Raw genomic sequence first — 20218 nt, forward strand, 5'->3', positions numbered from 1 at the left:
GCCCCAGCCCGGAACCCACCTCATGCCCAGGCACCCACAGTGGCCCCTGTGTCTACCCCAGCAGCTCTGACCCACGCCAGCCCCCACAGCCAGAGCTTCTGGCCTTTCGCTGCCCCCGGGAATAATTCCCACACAGGTGACGTACAGCCACAACTAGCAGGCTTAAAACTTTCCATTGGCTGGAGAGATTTGCTCCGTGCGCCCACCAACATCTTTTCCAAAGCTTCCAGAGGTTTTTCCAATCCCTCGTCTTTCCAACCGCGTTTTGTTTCTTTGCTTTCCTTACGCAGCATTAATTGGCTTTACTTGGTGGATTGCCATTACGAGGCACTGGAGAGTGACTGGGATGCGAGATGACCGGGAGGGAAGCAGAAGCGGCGGAATGCTTCACAGCCCTTTCCAACTGCCGTAAAAGCCGGAGCACTTCACGCTGCCGCAGCTGGAGCCGTCCCGGTGGCCCTCGCAGCCCTGCGTGTGGCCCTGCTGTGTACTCGCTGCACCTGCTAAGGGCCAGGAGAGGCTGGCTCCCAGCTGAAACCCCACTGGCAGGAGGGGTGCATTCAATCTGGTATCGGGAGAGCGGGAGGAAAGCCAGGGCTCAGCGCTGCTCCTGACTTGCCGTGGTCCCAAGGAAGTCCTCCACAGCGAAGCAAAGGCTGCCAGCCCGGCAGGAAGGCAAGGACCAAGACGAGCTCTCTCCCCTGCAGCACATCCAGAGCACCAACTCTCGGACAGCCAGAGGAACCATCCCCACCACTCGAGCCCGGGGCATCCGCACTCCCGGCACCCCCATACCCCCGCCAGGGAATTCTGCAGAACTCCAGTTTCAAGCCACGTCGACCCAGGGTCACCACCACCATGATTGTCCGCTCAGCAGCACAAGCCATCCCCACGAGACAAATCGCTTGTGGCGCAGCACGGGGCCAGCTAGGGTGCCACAGCCCTCGTGGCCGCACGGGACATGGGGCCACTGCTACCCCCTGGGCTGGTGGCAGACCCCAGCTGGCCACAGCCCTCGCCGCTGCCCCAGGGGGAGCCCAGCCCCTGGTCCCCGGCACCAGGAGGGCAGCAGCTCCGTGCTGCACACCCACATTTACACCCCATCTGCCATCGTCCCTCCTCCACCGAGCTGTGGTTTATAGGTAACCTGATAGAGCTGGTAAATAATTCACCCTGCGGAAGGGGGTTAATACCAATTTACTCTGCGGTACAAGGTATTAAAATAAAAAACCCTGTAGTCACTTCTGTCATGTTCCCCCTGCTAGCCCCACTTTTAATAGGTTACATAATGAAGCCATTCCTGGGCTATTAGCCCTCCTCAGCCTGGTCAATAATTTACTATAATGGCTTTTGGAATCAGCTCTTTACCATATTCCTCCTTTTTTCTTTGCTTAATAAGCCTTGGCGTGCTGGGCCTGGATGCTACAGTGGGAACAGAGAGGCTGGAGGAGGGTGGGACACAGTGGAGGTCTCCCCACCATGGACAGATGGTCCTGGCTGGTGGTCTGGCTCCTCCCGCAGCCCTGAAAAGCCCCCGTACGTGGTTGGTGCAACAACATCGGTTCAAAAGGGAGAGGACCTTTCCTGCCATGAGGCTGCAGCCACGCCATGGCCTCCAGGCACCTGCTGGAGACCCTCAAGCTGTGGGTCCCCTTCCCTGCCGGTCACCCCAGCCCTCTCCCAGCCGGTAACGGGCGCGAGGGACAGAGCTGGCTCTTGGCTGGTGCAGGATGCTCTTTTGCAAACACGTATTGGCAGAGCTGCTTACCCGGCACCCTGCTTACCCAGCACCCTGCCCTTCTCCCTGCTCTCCATCTGAGCGGCACCCATCGATCCCCTCGCAGCGGCACAGCACAGATAGAACCACAAAATGGTTTGGGTTGGAAGGAACCTTAAAGATCATCTAATTCCAACCCCCCTGCCCTGGGCAGGGACACCTCCCACCACACCAGGTTGCTCAAAACCCCCTCCACCCTGCCCTTGAACCCCTCCAGGGATGGGGCAGCCACAGCTTCTCTGGGCAACCTGGGCCAGGGTCTCACCACCCTCACAGCAAAGAAGTTCTTCCCCACATCTCATCTCAATCTCCCCTCTTTCAGTGTCAAAGCCTTCCCCCTCGTCCCACAGCTCCCCTCCCTGACCAAGAGTCCCTCCCCAGCTCTTCTGGAGCCCCTTTAGGGACTGGAAGGGGCTCTAAGGTCTCCCCGGAGCCTCCTCTTCTCCAGGCTGAACCCCCCCAACTCTCTCAGCCTGTCCCCACAGCAGAGGGGCTCAGTCCTGCTGCTCCGCACGGGATGGTGATGACACCCCTTGGCAGCAGGACTGCCTGCTCCCATCCCCACTAAAAATATCCCAGCTCTGCTGTCCCACCACCAGCTTGCATGATCCTGCCCATGCCAGGGTTGTGTTCGACGGGCCAACCGGCAGACCATGGAGAAGACCGGAGAAAAGCCAGCACCTCGGTCAAACCCCAGCGCCCCCAGAGAGCTCCTACCTGCTTTAACACGGATATTTGGGCTCCTGATTTTGCCAGCCGAGTTCTCCGCGGTGCAGAAGTAGTCGTTGTCGTGGATAAAGCTATTGAAGGCTGATGGCGAGAAGGGGTAGAGCTGCAAAGTCCCATTGGCATGGACATGCCGGATGTGGGGCACATCGTAGATGTCGTCGCCCGTGGCCAGGTACCACCGAAGGACGGCGCTGGGTGACCCTGCTGCCGGGCAGGGGATCACCACCCCCACTGTGCTGGAGAAGGTGACCTGCTGGATAGAGTCGTTCACAAAGTAGAGGCTGGTTCCAACATCTTCAGCATGTGCTGTGGAGAAAGCAGAGGCCACAGCGGCGGGGGGTTACTGCAGAAATCGCCAAGCCCCACCGGCACAGAGAGCACCCCCCAGCCCAGCCCCTGGCCCCCACACGCAGCAGAGCGGGGGAGCAGAGGAGCGTCAGCGCACGGGCTGGAGGCGGAAAGGCCACCTTCACAGACCAGCGCTCTTGCTGGCAGCACGGCTCAGGGACCACAGGCACCCGAGCAGGACAACCAGGGGCTCTGCAAGCCAGGAAGGGTACCCAGGGCATCCTCCCCGGGTGGCTGCGAGCGCATCATCTGACCGTGCCTCAGCACCCACAGCCCCCAGGACACCCATATGCAACAACAACGATGACAAACCGAGCGCAACAAACCCACACCATTTCTCCTGCACACCCCAACGTCCCCCAGCCCGGAGCAGCAGCCGGCCGCCCCCCCGTGCCTCAGCGCAGCCCCATCCAAACTGGAGACGCCTATCGGCAACGCCGACGCATCCAGTGCAAGCCTCCCCCAAGCAGGGCAGAGACCTTTCCCACTACCCTACCACCGCCTCCAAACGCTGCAGCCACCCCCAGGAGAGCAGCAAAACCGGGTTCAACGCTGCTCCCCTCTCCCAGAGGGAGGGGAAGCCCCGTCCCACCCTGCCCTAAGCACAAGCCTGGCCCCAGGCATCCCTGCATCACCCAAGCGACGGCTGAGACACGCAGGGTTCAAGGGCACGGTCCACGGCAGAGCCTGTAGCCACCTGGATGCCCAGGAGCCACTCTCCCGGGCACCGCGAGCGCTGCAGGAAAGCGCTTCCCTTCCTCAAAAGGAGGGAAGGGACCTCTTCACCCAACTCCTCCAATCTCTCCTTCCCGCTCTCCAGGACCACGAGCTCCCCCCTTCTCAACCAAAGCAAGCGAGATTGGCTATAAATAAGGCTGAGGAGGCCCCCAGTCACTTAGATCCGCTTTCTTTTTTTAGTCGCACTCTTTCCAAGTGGGCGGAAGGACAGGGATACGGAAAGCGGCCCTCGGCGGGTGTATTAATAGCTCTGGCTGAGAACACCGCTCGTGGTGCCGCAGAGCCAATAAGCAGATCACTACCGTGCCGCCGGTTCACAACGAGCCACGGGGGACCCTCCGTGACCTCGATTTCTTAACTTGGGGAGGAGGGGACGGGAGCAGGGGGGAGAAGGAAAGCCTCATCCGTACAGAGAGCCTCGTGCTGCGGCTGCTCGCCCGAGGAAAGACTGGTTGAGTGTCACTGGCCACGGCCACTCGCATCTTCCCCATGAAGCTTCCTCCAGCGGTGAGCGCGTGCCTCTCCTGGCGCGGTGCTGTCCCACCGGCCTGCTCCACACCATCCTCAACCGGGTCACCATGGGACACCCCAAAGCACCTCACCCTTTCCCAGAGCAGAGCCCTCTCCCTCCTTCTCCCAGCTGGAGGTACAACCTCACACCTCTGTCAGCTCCCATGAAATCAGAGGCGAGAGCATCTGGTTGTTGCTCTCTGCATACTCTGCGCTGAATCGTCACCTAAAACCACAAAGTCTTCTCCTTCGCCTTCTCAGAGCCCTACTGTCCCACATCCAGGGCATCACACAGCCAGAGCCGCCCAGCAAAGCCATCCGTGTAAGGGATTAGCTGACTAGAGAGGTCCAGCGCTGCCACCACACGAGACAACAGATTTCTAGGTCAAGAAAGCATCTCCATATGTCCCCCACACACAGGTAGAAGTAGACAACGTCATTTATTTCTCCCTCCCTCCCTGACAAGCGCCAGAAGAAGGATGGACCAGAAGAGTGAAGGTCTCCAGCCCAGGCTCCGGCACAGCAGCCAGGCTTTGCAGAGCTACGGGGCCACCGCACGGCCCTGCAGATGTCATTTTGTGACATCTCCAGGCTGGTTTGTCGTCATGAATCAGCATTTCCCTTCATCAGAACAGCGCGGTGCTTCTCCCAAATAGATGAAAGAGAGGGAAAAAAAAATAAATATAAAAAAAAAGCACATTTGCAGGCAGAGGAAGGAAAACAAAGCAGGCGCGAGCAGCAGTGTGCTATTTGTGGCAATGCCTGGCGCCCGAGCAAAGCAGAAGATGGCTGGAGCCGGGGCAGGCGGCGTGCAAGGCGCACAGCGAAAGCCACCCTTCGCCCGGCTTTGGACCGGGAGCATCCCGCTGGGTTCAGCACCCCGTCACCCAGCCAGCTCTGCCCCGGGCTCCGTCCAGCATCTCCCCCCCGGACCCCAGACCACGGCTTGAGAAGGCTCCTGCCATCACAAAGATCGGAGAGCATCCGCATCCACAGCTTCTTCCCAGGCAGCGCCCAGGAAGGTTTAGAGAGGGACGGGTGAGGGGCTGGGACAAGGAGTGGAAAAATACCTCATAAACAGAGAAATTCAGATTACCCATAAAGCTTTTTCAGGTCAAAGGGGGAAACGGATTTTTAATAGAAAATGGAAGTTATGGGATTGGCAATAGTTATGTGACAGACGCATAGAGTTAAATCCATATAATCTCCTTTACCATTTAGCATTGAGCACCATCCTAATTCCATGTTTCATAAAACTGTCTCCAAATCACTGAGCGAGATTAAAAATTTAGAAATAGCTCTGCAATATTTTTAAACCAGAAATCACTGCTCACATCTGGTCAGATGTGCTGACCCTAACCTAAATACGGAGGGCATTAATTCACATGAACCTGAAAAGGGGAGGCCAGAGGAGCCAAAATGGAACAGCTTCTGCCGGGGAAAACGCGGGGACGCAGGCGCACAGCGCCGAGCCCGGTCTGCCGGGAGCTGGAAGCCACACAAAGCCCGGCGCGCAGCCGGACGCTGTCTGGCTCGCTCCGAAAGGCAGGTACTTTGAGTTATCAGAGTGCAATCTTCTTAAATTGTAGTAAATTACAACCCAGAGGTATTGAAATATTAATATCTCTGTCTGAGCTGGGAGAAGCAAGTCATTTTGCCATCATCCCTTCGGAATATTTACTAGTCTGGACGGCTGGACTTCCCAAACTCCGGAGCCCCGCGCCGCACAGAGAGGTCTCCTCTGCTCTAACGAGCGGCCAAGGAGGAGCAGCCATAAGCTGACCCCATCACCGAGCCACGTGTCTCTGGAAGAGGCAGCTGAGATGTAGGTGCGAGCCCCGCACGAGGAGAGAAACCTCAGCCCGCGCTAAGCACAGAAACGCCACCATCAGCTCCCAGGCCAGAGCCCAGCCACACAACCCCTCCTCTCCTCTCCTCCAAGCCTCACAGGGAAGAGCCCGTCCTTTTCCACGGAGCGGATTTAGGACTGGTCTCAGACAATGACCAGCTTCATGCCAGGGCGATTAGAGAGCCGTTTCTCCTGAGCTAAGAAGCTTTTTCTGCCCACAACACACACACATCTGTGTTAGCGAGCCAGTCCCGTACCCACCCAAACCCAGCACGTTTCTCAAGGCAGAGCAAGGCCTTTCGCACATCAGTAACCGGGTGGAAATCCAACAGAGAGGGGAAAAGGCTAAACAAGCTGTGTTTCAAGGGTGTTCAGTCCTCTGGGCATGGGCAACCCAGCCTGGGCTGATACCGTTCCTCAAGGGGTGGCAAAGGTCCGTGACTGCCCACGTAGTTCTTTACACAAGAGAAGCCGTGGAGGCTTCACTATTTGCTATGATTAAGAGCATCGCCGGCATTCAAAAGGAGATCTTGCAGCACCTCAGAAAGGGCAGGAGCTGCACTCGAGTTCATGTCACCCCTCTGGCAGCACCTTTCCCAAGACCTACCTCTTGGGCTTGGTGGTCTGACCGCCCGGGCGCCCACCCCAGCCTTCCTCAAGGCCAGGCGAGACGCTGCCGAGGCACCAGCGCAGCAGAAAGCCCACCCACAGGGCAGCAAAGGGGCCGTCGGAGTCACCGGGGCTTCTCCAGCCACCAGCTGTAACGGGCTGCAGGGATGCTGTGAAGAACAGCAGGCTAATCACCACCTCGCTGCTCATTTATTATCCTCATTAAGGGTGTTTGACACCTGCCCTGTTCAAGGAGAAAGTGAACCGAAGCCTGGCACGCGTTGCAGGGTGGGAATTACAGGTAGGTGGCAAGTCCTAATCTTTCCTCTCTACCGCCTTAAGATACGACAGTAATTCCGTCACACACCGCCTGCACATTTGTAATGCTGGAGCAGTCTTTGGCCTTCCGTGGAATGAGCTCCCTCCAAGCCCTCATCTTCAGGACATTCTTAACAGCCTTTCTCCTAATGAAGGGAGTGACCTTGGAGCTGACAGAGGGAGAGGTGGCGTCTCCGAGCGTGAGGGCAGGGACGGGGAGAGGAGCGGCTCAGACGTGGTGAGGAAGGCAGGAGGCTGGTTACCCTTTCTAAGCGCAGCACAAGAGATGCGCACACCCTGCCGGGAGTGCAGCCACACGGGATGCCACCCCACCGCGGTGCCTTTCCGGCCCAAAGGGTTAAAGCCGTGACTCCGCTCCCCACCACGCTGTGCCCCTTGGCGGGGGGGGGACCGGTGCCACGAAATGCCGAGCGTGGCCCGGGGCGTTCAGCTGGTGCCCAGCGCTGCGGCAGCGATGGCAAGTACCTGCCACAGCACCATCCCTGCCCCGGCATCGCCTTTTGGCCACCGGCAGAGTCCCAGCCTTGTGGCAGAGCCCCTCCGGCCCGAGCATCACGGTCGTTCCCGACACGCAGCCGCCGTCCCCGCGAACCGGAGAGGGAGCTGGGGAGAACGCTGCCTCTGGTCCTCCCCGGTAAGGGCACGGCTCAAACACGCTGGGAGCGCAAGCTGCCCGCTCCTTAATGCATCTGCATGGAAATTAAGGCCTGAACCACCTCCAGCCATTACGACAGCACCCAGGCTGAGGCTGTAACCCTTGCCTGGAAAATGAAAAAAAAGAGGCTCTCCCCGCTGATTTGCCTGGGCCCTGAGCCTCCCACCTCAGCTTGCTGGAGGTACCAGCCTCACCACCCCATCCACACAGGGGCTGACCCAGCGCTGGGCATCCCCCAGCTCTGCGCCACCTCCCGAGCCCCCCAGCCTGCCTGAGCTCCCCCCGGGGATGGGGAACGAGCCCAGGGACCACCGGCAACGGCCTCTCCCTCTCCTTCCACAGCCGTGCCGAACAGGAAGCCCGAGAAGCTGCAGCCGAGTCCCAAGGGGACATCTGGTGACGTTACTGAGCCAGGGTGACAGCGGGGAGGTCGGGGTCCAGCCAAGCAGGTACGAGGGGCGGGCAAGGGGACGCACACGTGCCTGCTGCCAGGCTCTCTCCAGAGCCACCGGTCTGTGCCACCCAGCACACGGCAGCCCACACGCCGGCTCTACGAGGCAGAGACGAGGATTTCCACCCTGCTACGAGAAACGAGGGGCACGGATGGATAGAGCCGTCTCCGAAGCCTCGCTCACCTTCTCCTCCCACCCTCCAAGTCGTGCCCGCTCCCTTCCCTCGCGGAGCGGAGCCGACACAGCCCTTTCCAAGAGGCAGCAGCTGGGGCAGGCAGCAAGCGTTAGCAAGAGTCGGGAAATGGATTTCCTAAATATTTGGTACAGCTCGGCTGGCAGATGATGGCGGCAATATGCAGATTGTATGTGGTGGGGATTCTTCCTTAAGGATCTACAAGCAGGGAAAGGGTAACTCACAAAATCATGATTATGTAAAAACACGCAGCTGGCTATAATCTAGATTTCAAAGACAAGAAACGCTCTGCGCCCAAACCCGCCGCTGCAAACGCCTCCCAGTAAAGCACACGCCGTAACGACTGCAACAACCGAACACCTTCCTCCTCCGTGCCCTCCTAGGACGTCGCACTTATTAACAGCCTGCTTATTTGGGTGTGAGATGACTTCATATTACCCAAGGCGCAGCCCAGGACTCGCGCGCTGCCATGGCAGAAGAATTCCTGCCACAGAGAAAGGCTTCCAGTTCCATCCTCACACTCGGCTCGTCAGCTGCCTCGAAGGAGGACAGAGCGCTCCCCATCCATCCATCCATCCCTCCCTCCCTCCACCTCAGCACCATCTGGGCAGAGAGCAGAGCACTGGAGCAGAACGGTGCCCTGTGCCACGGCTGCCCAAAGCTAAGCCTACAGCTCCCCAGTAGCCCCCGGCCCCGGGAAAGGCTGCCCCATAGCACATCCCTGGCACCGGCCGCCCGCACGAGGCAGAGCCTCTTCCTCCAGAGAACAAACGCACCAGGAAACACGGGGGTTGCCCCGCTGGGTTTTCTCATCCCGAGGCAGGAGCAGCCCTAAGCCCGCGCCAGGTGCAGGTAAGGGCTCCGGGCGAGTCGCCATCGCGGCTCCTTGTGCTGGGAAGTGATGGCAACCCGCAGGATAAACAAACACCGGGCACGGCGAGGAGTTCAGCACCGCAGGCTTCTCCTCCGTGCGTTTAATGAGGTTTCCGTGTTTCATTTCAGAGACAAACGAGCGCCGTGCCACACTGGGGGGCCGAGATGGGGAAGAGATTAAAAAACACGAGCTGCATAGTTCGCTGCACCCAATACAGGAACATAATGTAAATATAATGCCAATATAAATCAGGCGGCGGAGAGGTCCAGCAAGAAGGCGCAGGGAGATGCTTCCCCAGCTCCAAGCCTCGCAATTCTGACCAGTGTGTTCCTCATCACACCGCTCGCCACTCGCCTCCCCTCCTCCCCCGCCTGGCTGCTCTCGCTGCCAGACCATCTTTCTGCTCAACGCCCTGTTTGCTCGCTTGCCAACCACCTATTTCTGTTCATTTCGGGAGCGGGGGAGAAATAAGCAGCTACAGCCCGTCAAGGGATTTCTGAACTTCAGCGGTCCCCCGGATCAAATGTTTATTTGGTTTCAGTTTCTACTCGAGCTCTTCTTCTACAGCAGGAACGCGTTAAAAGGATGTGCCTCGATGCCCAGAAATATTAAGTATCTGAAGGGTTTATCATGCATTAAGCAATTCATTTTTTTTATTCTATTATTATAATGAAACTTCCATTGTATCGCTGTCCTCTCTCTGGAACCGTTTCACTTTAACACTTTCCATCACCAGGACTGTTCAACACTAAAGATACATTTTATTTCTTAAAAAAAAAGAGAAAATGAGGCCACGAGGAGTTGTGCTAATGGAGGCTTTTAATTTGCTCTTCTCAGAAGAGATAGCTCTGTGGGAAGAGATCTCTTTTCCAAGAAGCTGGGGCTCAAAACATGCAAAAGCGACAAACCCTGCGCAACTCTTCCTTATTTTGACTATTGGAGGGGGAAGAAATTGTAGCGTCCTCGACGGGTATTTGCCGTCGGTTTTGTTTTTTCCTTTTCGCACAGTAAAAAATGCAAATGTAAGCAAAGCAGACGCTGGCACGTTCAGCTCGGCGGATCCGAAACACAATAGCGATTTGGGGTAAAGCTCCCAAACGCAGCTTTACTCCAGCTCGAATAAAGCGGCTATTCCATAATTAATAATTGATGGAATAATTGATCATCACCACACAACCGGACGGGATGCCCTATTAAACCTTGGTAAATATTTTTCATTGGATTAACGTTCAGATAAGAGGCAGCAAGAGAAGTCTCAGAACGGAGCTGCCTCCCTACATTTCTTTCACTTCCCTCATTTCCTAAAATTTCCCCCTCGCTGTTCTCAAATGTCAAAAAAGATAATTAGGGCAAATGTCATTTCACATCCTCCAAGCAGACAATTTCCCGAAAGGTGGGCGCTTCCACCGCCACATCTGCACGTTGGCTCATGTGTGAAGAGGCAATTTTTTTTTTTTCCCCACAGAAACACAATTAAAAATTGCCACAGATTTGGAAAACGGGCAATGCCTTTATGTAACATCGATTGATTGTCGTAACAAACGCTCTGCGATTTAACTACCCGCGGTACATGCAGCTCCTCGGCTTTTTTTTTTTTAATAATTGCATCTATAGCAGAGACTCAGATCAGAGTATTACCTCTATAGATTTGGGCAGCATTCACTTAATCTCCAACTTTAAATTAATCTCTAATCTTTAAGTGTGCATCTCCTTGACACACTTGTTTCATTATCATTCCCACCCCCCACCCCCCCCCCAAATCTGATTTATATCAAGCCGCCGGGTTACACTTAATACGGCGTTCCTAGAGGAAAGGATGCGATTTTTAAAGCACCGCTGGATGTAGCCTGTTTTACGGGATTAAGCTACGGCTCTAAGTCCCCGCGGGAAGCGGGGGACGCGGAGCTCGGCTCCCGAAGCCCCGCCGCCAGCCCCGCTCCCGAACGCCGGCGCCGCCGGGGGGACGCTGCGCCCGTCGGTGCGGTTCTCCGTCTCCGCGTAACCTCCGCGGGTTCCTCCGAGGAGCGGCTCCGGGACCGCTCCGCCACCGGCCCGGCCCCGCTCCGCGCTCCCACCGGGGCGAGCGCTCCCGGAGCCCCGGCGAGCTCCGGGCGGCCCGGGGCGGGCGCACCGAGAGCCCGCTGCCCCGGAGGGGCGCACCGGGACCCCCGGGACGGGCGCAGCGGGACCCCCGGGAGCCCTAGAGCCGGCTCGCCCGGAGGGGCGCGCCGGGACCCCCGGGAGGGGACACCGCGCCCGGGGCCAGCCGCTGGGTGCCCGGTATCCCCCCCCCACCCGCCCCCCCGTTCCCCCCCGGGGGCGACCTACCTTTCCGCAAAGAGTACAGCAGGAAAAAAGTTACCAGCCACATGCCATAAAGAGCAGCTATGGCCCCGGGCTGCGGCGCAATTGCGGGCGGTGCGGTGCCCCGGCGTGCCGCCTCCCTGCCGCCGCGCTGCCAGCCCGGCTGAGGTGCCCAGAGCCCGGCTCGCCGCCGCTCCTCCTCCTCCTCCCCTCTCCCGCCGAGTGGGCCGGGCTCCCGCACACTCCCCGCCCCGCTCCCCGCCGGGCCCGCCGAGGGGTGGGAGGGTCGGCAGCCCCCCGCCGGGCCGGGCCGCCCCGCTCGCATCCTCCTCTTCCTCGGGAGGGTGCGCCCAGAGGGGCGCTCGCCAACACCCTCTCCCCCAGCCCGCCGGCCACCACACGGAGACCGTAGAGTGGTTTGGGTTGCAAGGGACCTCAAAGACCATCTCACTCCAACCCCCTGCCCTGGGCAGGGACACCTCCCACCAGCCCAGGTTGCTCCGAGACCCCTCCAACCTGGCCTTGAACCCCTCCAGGGATGGGGCAGCTGCAGCTTCTCTGGGCAACCTGGGCCAGGCTCTCACCACCCTCACACCAAAGAAGTTCTTCCCCACATCTCAGCTCCATCTCCCCTCTGTCAGTGTCAAACCCTTCCCCCTCCTCCTATGGCTCCCCTCCCTCATCCAGAGTCCCTCCCCAGCTTTCCTGGAGCCCCTTTAGGGACTGGAAGGGGCTCTAAGGTCTCCCCGGAGCCTTCTCTTCTCCAGGCTGAACCCCCCCAACTCTCTCAGCCTGTCCTCACAGCAGAGGGGCTCACAGCATCTTCATGGCATCCTCTGGACCCCTCCCCAACAGGTCCACGTCCTTCTGGTGCTGAGGACTCCCAAGCTGGATGCAGAAAGGCTCACACCTGGGCAAACACCCACAGCCACCTGCACCCATGAGGGTTAATGACAGCCAGGTTGTGCCGGTCACACTCCATAAAGCAGAGCTCTCTGCTGCAGCCCAGCAAATGCTCTCTCCATCCCCTGCAAGCCTGCGCCTCGTCTGCGTAAAGGAGCTTTTCCCTGGGGTGAGCTGTGTCCTGGCCACGGAGCTGGGGATACAGAGCTGGGCCACCTGGGACTCGCAGCACCGCCCCTCCCTGGGCCTCCCAGACACTTTTTAGCAGCTTGAGGACCAAAATCAGGTTGGGAGTTTCTTTGTGTCATGAAAAAACACAAAAAGTACCATCCCGTGCCGCTCCCACGACAGGGGACACAAGCAAGATAAGGCCCAGCAGACTTCATTACCCATTCATCCCTCCAGCCAGCAAATAACAAATAAATACCACTTAATGCTTCACTTTGGGGTGTATTTATCTACAGGCTTAATGCAAGCCTAGGATCTCACTCCCCAAGACTTAGTCGCACCAAAGCCAATTTGTCTGGACCATTAGAGCAGTTCAGAATGTCTTCCCTCCAAGTGATTATAGCAGGTTTTCTGTGCTTTCCAAAACAGCCTTTCCAACCCCAATTTGTTGGAAAATAAACAGAAAGATTGAAGCATTCTGTTTCAAATAAAACAAGTCAAAAAAAAAAAACCCAAACCCACTCTGTACCGATTTTCTTTAAAAAGCCCTGTTTAGATGCAGTTTAACACCTAACCAGCATCACCCAGTCAAAAATTAGACAAACAGCAGCTCCTCAGTCACCAGTTCAATGTGATTTTTCCTACTCGGGCATCCCTTGGAGGAGCCGGAGAGCTCACCCACAGCCCCGAGGTGGGACTTGCACAGCGTGGGTGGACAATTCCCATTCCACAGGGGAGGGACCCAGCCAAAGGACACGGAGAAGCCGGCAGGGCTAAGGCTCCCCCACACCCACCCCGTGTCCCCCTTCCCTATGTCAGGCCACCCACACCAGAGACACCCTCATTTTACTGATGAACACGATGAGGCCAGCGTCACCCAACCCACGTAGGTGCGCCCACCCAGACCGCAGTGCCAAAAACGCCACCAGCAGAGGCGGGAGCAAACGCAGTGCCCGTGCCGTGCGGGTCTGACACACCACGGCCTTTCTCCTCCTCCTCCTCCTCTCCGAGGATGTGCTTCCCTTCCTCGGTGCTGAGCTCCGTCACCACCCTCTAACTCAGCCGGTTCCCCGGCCACCTCAGCAGCTCCGTCACGGTGCGTGGGTGTCCCCGGCACACAGCCCTCCCACGCCTGCACGTGCTGCTCCCCGGCCCCACGCTGCTGGCTCACTCGCGCCCCTTGGCCGCGCCATCCGCGTCCCGAGAGGCGATGAAGCAGCAGCTGATGCACACCCGGTGCCCACGCAGCCCTCTAGGAATCGAGGTGCGTTTCAATCGCCACCTACATCCCTGTACAGATGTTCACTGATACTTAGCAAGGAAATTGGAATTCAGGCCCACACCCAAGGCAACAAGCAAATCCCAGGCTCTGGGGAGCCCCAGCCACATGCCAGGCATCTGCCCCCCTTCCCTCCCCGGCATCTGCTGCAGGATGGCAGCACAGGCCAAGCCTGCTCATAGGAATCTGCCAGCCTCAAAAACTGCTACAGCATTTTGCTACCCGGCACGCAATGTGTTGGACTCAGGTGCGGTTTCTACCCTCCTACGCTCAGCAGTGAATGAAACGGGGACGCGGGGGCTGGCAGGGCACTCGCTGGCACAGCACCCACAGGGGCTCACAGATCTCCATTCGAGGCACATGTGCGGGGGGAGTAGATGCTACTCACCGCTTCATTTTTAGCTCCCTTGGCTGTTCAGCATCTCCAGCGAGTTTCCTCATCATCCCTAGCTCACAGAATCAGCCTCTACCGAGAGCACTGAGCTCCCCCTGCCAAAAGCTCCCTCCTCCAGGACAGGACAGCATCTGCTGGCAAGAGGAGAAGCAGCGCAAGAAGAGACAAGAAGGTGAATGACCAGCCCGGGGTCACGCCTGGGGAGCCACGGCGAGCCCTTGAGCTCTCTGTGCCGTTCATTACGGCCCCGTTTGCTCCTCCATCGATTGTTCAGCCCAGGCCATTTGTCAGCCTCCCGCACCCGGACACACACACGGGTCTGGCAGGGGAGGGCAGGCAGCCAGGCCCTCCCGCGAGCCCACAGCTGGGACTCAGTAGCCACCATTTAGGGACATCAGCCTTCCTGCATTTGAATATGCACAAGAAGCATCTGTGCGTCGCCTTTGCATGAGCGCTCAGCCCGGAAAGCCGGAATCCTGCTAACGTCCACCCCATCAGCATCGTGTGCTTCATACAGCTGTGACCAGGAAGGGCTGAAAACCATCACATTCTTTATTTGGGCAGTGCCGACCCGCTCCTCGGCAGCACACAGGAGGCTCCCAGGGAGCGAGGCCAGCACTGACACGCCGAGGGAAGCGTGTCTCACACTCCCTGTAACCGCTGACCTGCTAACAGGCAGCGAGCAACCTGCCAGAGCCAGCAGCAAAGCCAGCTAAAAGGTGAAGCTCACACTAAGGAATTATTTCCCTGTCTGAAATGCCACACAAGACAGAGGGGGAATTTTAGCAACGCATGGGCAGTCCCCAGCCCATGGGGCTTCCCCTTTTGGGAAAAGGAACCTGCCACACTTCGCCACAGAACACAGAGCAGGATCTTTCCCACAGAAGACACGCTTCTGCCCCTCCCCGAGGGCAATGGCCAACGCTGGCACAACCACTCTAGCCCAACCAGTCTCCTTTAACTCTCCCCAGCGTTTCTTCTGGCTCTGGGCAGCATCCACACTCAGCTCCAGGATGCCCCAGAGCTCTGGGGATTACAGGGGTGCCCTGTGGCCACGTACCCTGTTAACCAGCCGAGCACTCTTCCCTAAGGATAATTCTTCTAGCGCACAAAACACCGCCTTCCATACAAGCGCACGAGAGGGTCACTGGGGAAAACAGCCAAAAGGAGGGTCCTGACAGGCACCCCCACGGCCGCCAGGGAGAAGGGGCTGCAGAGGGACACGCAGCGCTGCGGGCAGCATCCCTCACCCCAGTGTCCCCGTGGGCAGGGCACGTCTCACCTCCCACAGATCCCCGGCCCCGTGCCCTCAGCCGCCCTCCCAGACAAATCCCCCGGAGGAAGCAGTCATTAAAACAACGAGGCTACTTACCCGGCGCTAGCCGATTGCCACAAAGCGCTTCCCACGCGGGCAGGGACTTAGCCTCACAGCACCCAGCCCGCTGCCACCCCTCGCTGGCCACCCTGCTCCGCGGGGGCCGAGGGACAGGCTTTGCCCAGCATGGTGGTCCCCAGCCCTGCGCAGCCAGCCCAGCCCCACCGGCGAGCCCCCACAAAAAACCGAGCACCTCCAGGGCGGAGGAGGAAATAGGCTTTGGGGCTAATTGCAAACAGGCTGCAGCTGGGCTAACTGTCGCCAGCATCTGGGCCTAAAAGGACCGGCGTCCCCGGCAGGGTCTGCCCCCCCGGGCACGGTCCCCTGCAGCACAGCCTGTCCTGTCACCCTTTGCCCATCCTCAGCCTGGACAACCCCTCACCCCTGAGGCTGGCCCTGTGCGGGTACTGCCCAGGGGGATGCCGAGGGGGGAAAACGTCCCCCGCCTTGCCTTTGGGCATGTTCTAACCCCGCTCCGTGCCTCAGTTTCCCCGGCAGCAGAGGGGACCGAGTGGGTGCCACAGGGGCGGCGGGAGAACGAACGCCCTGGAGGTGGCGAGGGGCTTGTACCCTGATAAAGGGGGCTGGCAAGTCCACGGCCAGGCAGACGCCAGCAGGTCAACGAGATCCCCCTTGGGCCCCGTGGGTCACTGGCGCTACAGAAACGGCTGCGTTTCCGTAAGGGACCCCCCCGGACCCCCTCCGGGAGCCCGTGCCCGGAGCTTTGCCGCGGCCGGGATGCTCGGGGACCGCACCGCGCTCCCGCTGCCCGGGAAAGACTCTTTCCAGGCAAGAAGCTGGATTTTTGGTTCCCCCTAGCGTCGCAGCCTGAGCGGGGAAGCGGGGCTCGGCTTCTCCGCGGCTGCGGCTGCTGCCAGGAGCCCGCGGGCCACCGCTTGCCCCCGAGTCCCCCCGGGTGGCCACCCCGCTCTCGGCTGCGAGCCCGGGCACAGGGTGTCCGTCCCGGCCGGCCCTTGCGACCCCGACACGCAGCCGCGGGCGGGATTTTCCCGATGCCAGTGATTTAGGAGCACAAGGCCGGGAGAATCGCAGCAGAGCGTGTACCCCTGTCGCTGAGCGGTATTTCCACGACCCGGCGGGGTTCCGAGCCCGGTCGCGGTGACGGGGGGTGAGGTGCGTGCCCGGGGCCGGCGGGGGTCCCACCGCAGGGCAGGGGTCTGTGTCCTCCCCAGCTCCGGCACGAGCCTGGAGTCACCGAAAAGTTGGGGCAGGGCCAAGGCACGGTCCTGAGGCACACGTTCTGGATTCACGAGGCCCCTTCTTTGCTTCCCAGCTCCAGCCCCCGGTGAGACCCGCCGTGGGGAGCCAGCCCGTCCGTCCCTGGGCTCGCTCTGCCGCAGCTGAGCCGCCGGGCTGCTCTGCCGGCCCGGCTCCGGGGCAGCTGTCTGTCTTAGTGTGAGCACTTATTTCCTAATAACCACCGCTTTGGGGCATGTGCGACATGGAAATGAGGGCTGAAATGTTATTTGCTTTGGTTGGGAGGGTAATTTAAGACCGGTGGATGGCTGCTGTTTTGCCAGACACGATGCTGTTGATGGATGCGCTGCCTTTTCGGGAGCAGAACAAAGGGAGAAGGAGGCGTGTGGCTGGCTCCCCGCCAGCCCGGCCCCATCTCTCCCCGTCCTCGTCAAGTGTTCCTCTTTGGCTCCGTTCGTCACCATTTGCTGCTCTCCCATTTTAACTAACGAGGAGACATTTTGCATTCGCATTTCCTCGCGGGCCAAATGCGTCCCTGGCATCCCGGAGATGGCGGAGCAGCGCTGGCGGGCTCCAGGCTGGGCGAGCGGAGCAGCCTCCCTGCCTGCTGCTCCTCCTCTTCCTGCCCCGCTGCCTCGTCTCCTCGCATTCAGTCGCGCGTGAAGCACAAGAGCTGGCCAAGCCACAGCCGGCCAGAGCCCCTCTCCCTCGTACCTGTCCGTCCAGAGACTGGCGATGCCAACAGGGAATAGCCAGTGCCAAGGGGAAGCTGTTCAGAACTGGAAGTCTTCCTGGAGGAAAAGGACACTCCAGTTGTCCACTGTATTATTTACCCAATCCCCTTTGTGTCATAGAAAAGATTTACTTTGAGAAGATTAATGGCTCAAGGGACTGCGAGAGAAATCCCCCAAGATTGCCTGGTTCAGGGGAGAAGACGAACGCCTCCTCGCCGAGGCCGCGGCTCCCAGCTGACCCCCGGGGCTGCGGGCGCAGGGAAAGGGCTGTGGGGCTGGGACTTAGCCCCCAGGGCACCCTCTGATGGGGACCAGGACTGCGTGAGAGCAGCAGCCTCTCACCACGGCAAGGACAGGAGAAGGGCAGCCGAGCGCAGGGAGGTGGCCTTTCCCTGTGGTCTTCCCAGCTTCCCGCTCCCGTAGCTCCCGGGCTCAACGTCCAAAGCAAAGGACAGTGGAGGTGTGGAGAGGAGCAGAGAGCCTCAGGAGCGGCTCATGCCCATGTGCCGGCCGGGCGAGCAGGGGCAGCTGGCAGCACCCCTGCCCCTGGCACAGGGAGGCCACATTTACCACGCGTCATATAATTTCCTTACGCCTTTCCCCCGTTCCTGGCTCCCGGATTCCCTGGCTCTATCCCGGAGGGCCACCTAGCTGGGCTGCTTGCAGTTTAGCTCAGATAACGGCCTGGCCTCCAAACGTAACCCCCAGGGCAAGTCTTCAGGTGCCGGCAGCGCGTCCTGCTCGGCCGCTGCACACCCCCTCAGCGCCCCTGACCCGTGGCACAGCCCCCGAGCCCCAGCCCGGGGTGCGAAGGGCTGGGGGAGCGCGCACGCACACGTGGGTGTCCGCGAGCCGCGCAGAATAATGCTATTAATGCCATCTGGTGCCGAGACAGAGATCCCCCTGTGCAGGGAGCCAGACACGGCTTTTCGCTCCCCTTAATCTCCTCCCTTGGAGCTGCAGGGGTTCCATCTGCGGGGCTCTCCGGGGGGCTGGGGGTAGGGGACGTGCACCCTGAAGGGCATGACTGTGCCCCGAGCACGGGCACGGCCGAGTGCGGGGCAGCCCTGGCCCTCAAGGATGAGGGACCAAGCTGAGGACAGTCTCGTCTCATACAGCTAAGTGTCCTTTAGCTCCTTCTCCGGGGGGACACAGCCATCCCACACTCCTCGCCGGGGGTCGGAGCGGGGAGAAGGAAGGGCCACCTCTGCCGAGAGCAAACCCTTGAGCTCGTCTGTGCTGTACAACGGGATCTCTTCTCCCTCCGCCGAAGGACCCTGGCTCCCCTTCGAGCTGTGCGGAGCCACGATGAGTCTTTATTAGTGGGTCAGTGTCAAGTCAAAATTATATTTCAAAATAATCTCCTTACTGTGTTAAATAAGCACCTCAGATTAGACAAATTGCACGGATTTTGTCTAATAACCTCCCCCCAGCTAATCCTGTTTTACTGGCAATGTCTGACCTCAATCGAAGCCCAAAGGGCCCAGGTGAGCCCGTTCCTCCTCCGCCAGGATGGTTGGGCTTCCAGAGCACCGAGCAGCCCCCGCGGGGCTGTGGACCCCGCAGGGGCTTCAGATACAGTGAGAAAACACCCGGAGCGGGGCAGGAGCCCTTATGGACCCATCCCTGCTCCTGGGGCTCCTGCGGGCTCCCCGCTCCCGCAGCGCTGCCCTCGGGAGCCCAGGCGGGACCGTGAGCTGCCCGCAGGGACCCGCAATCTGCCGTTTCTCACCCAAAGCCTTCCCTGGCAAAGGGAGGGGAGCAAAGCTGCATCCCCCCCAAGACGGCCTCAAGCTGTGCCAGGGGAGGTTCAGGTCGGATATTAGGAAGAATTTTTACACTGAAAGGGTTATCAAGCCTTGGAATGGGCTGCCCAGGGAAGTGGTTGAGGCACCATCCCTGGAGATATTCATAAGGGAGTTGACATGGTGCTGGGGGGTATGGTTTAGCCACGGTTTTTTTTGTCAGAGTTAGGTTGATGGTTGGACTAGATGATCTTGAAGGCCCCTTCCAACCTAGATGATTCTATGATTCTAAGATCCCCACCTCCCCGCCTGTGCGGGGCGACCCGCTGCAAAGCCCCCGGGGGACGGGGATGGGGGGGGTCGGGGGGCGCTTGGTGGGGGGAGCCGGGGGCCAGTAGAGCCGACAGCGAGTTTGCCCGGCTGGTCGCTAGGTGTCTGTATCGGTCCAGCTCGCCCGCCCTCGCCCGGGTGAACCTCCCTCCTCGCTCGCCGCCCAATCGCCGGAGAGTTTTCTTCCATTTTTTTTTTTTCCCTTTAAAAAAAAAGGGCTGTTTCCGTCTGTATCCGAAGATGATGGAGGCTGTGAAGCCACAGAGCTGGATGCGCCATCCCAGCCCCGTTCGTGCCCAAGGAGGCCGCCCGGATCCAGCGCTCCGAGGGCACAAGCAGACAAGCACCCCCCCCTCAAACAGCAGATTCCCCCGGGGGCATCCGAGCGGCCCCGCAGCCTGCACCGCGGGGCAGTGGGGCAAACCCCTCGCTGGGTACCCCGGGAAAGGGCATGTGCTGCAGGATTTGGGCATCCTCAGCCAGAGGGGTGTCTCCTCCAAGCAGCCAGGGTGGCTGGAGCAGGAGCGTCCCTCCCTCCGCACGCAACCGCGGGGGGAGACGGCCGGCTGCTCTGTGTGCGGAGCAGCCAGCGGAAACTTTTCCCGAGTCCGTGTCGGAAGAACTCTGCAGGGCAGAAAAGTCATTGGTGCCGAGCCAAGAGCGTGGGTGATTCAAATGCCTCGGGCACAAAGTTT

The 20218-nt window shown here is 59.6% G+C and overlaps 1 protein-coding gene across 1 annotated transcript in view; it reads right to left on the reverse strand.

Annotated features, from left to right (window-relative positions):
- DSCAML1 (DS cell adhesion molecule like 1) overlaps positions 1–11444 on the reverse strand; it is a 111929-nt gene extending 100485 nt beyond the window's left edge. Inside the window, exons 1-2 of the mRNA XM_074162324.1 lie at positions 11402–11444; positions 2495–2812 (exon numbers count right to left, since the gene is read on the reverse strand). Coding sequence (XP_074018425.1) covers positions 2495–2812; positions 11402–11444 — 361 coding nt within the window. The remainder of the gene's footprint in view (positions 1–2494; positions 2813–11401) is intronic.
- Positions 11445–20218: the final 8774 nt, after the last annotated feature.

This window comes from Numenius arquata, chromosome 22 (assembly GCF_964106895.1).
Source record: "Numenius arquata chromosome 22, bNumArq3.hap1.1, whole genome shotgun sequence".
Taxonomy (NCBI): Eukaryota; Metazoa; Chordata; class Aves; order Charadriiformes; family Scolopacidae; genus Numenius; species Numenius arquata.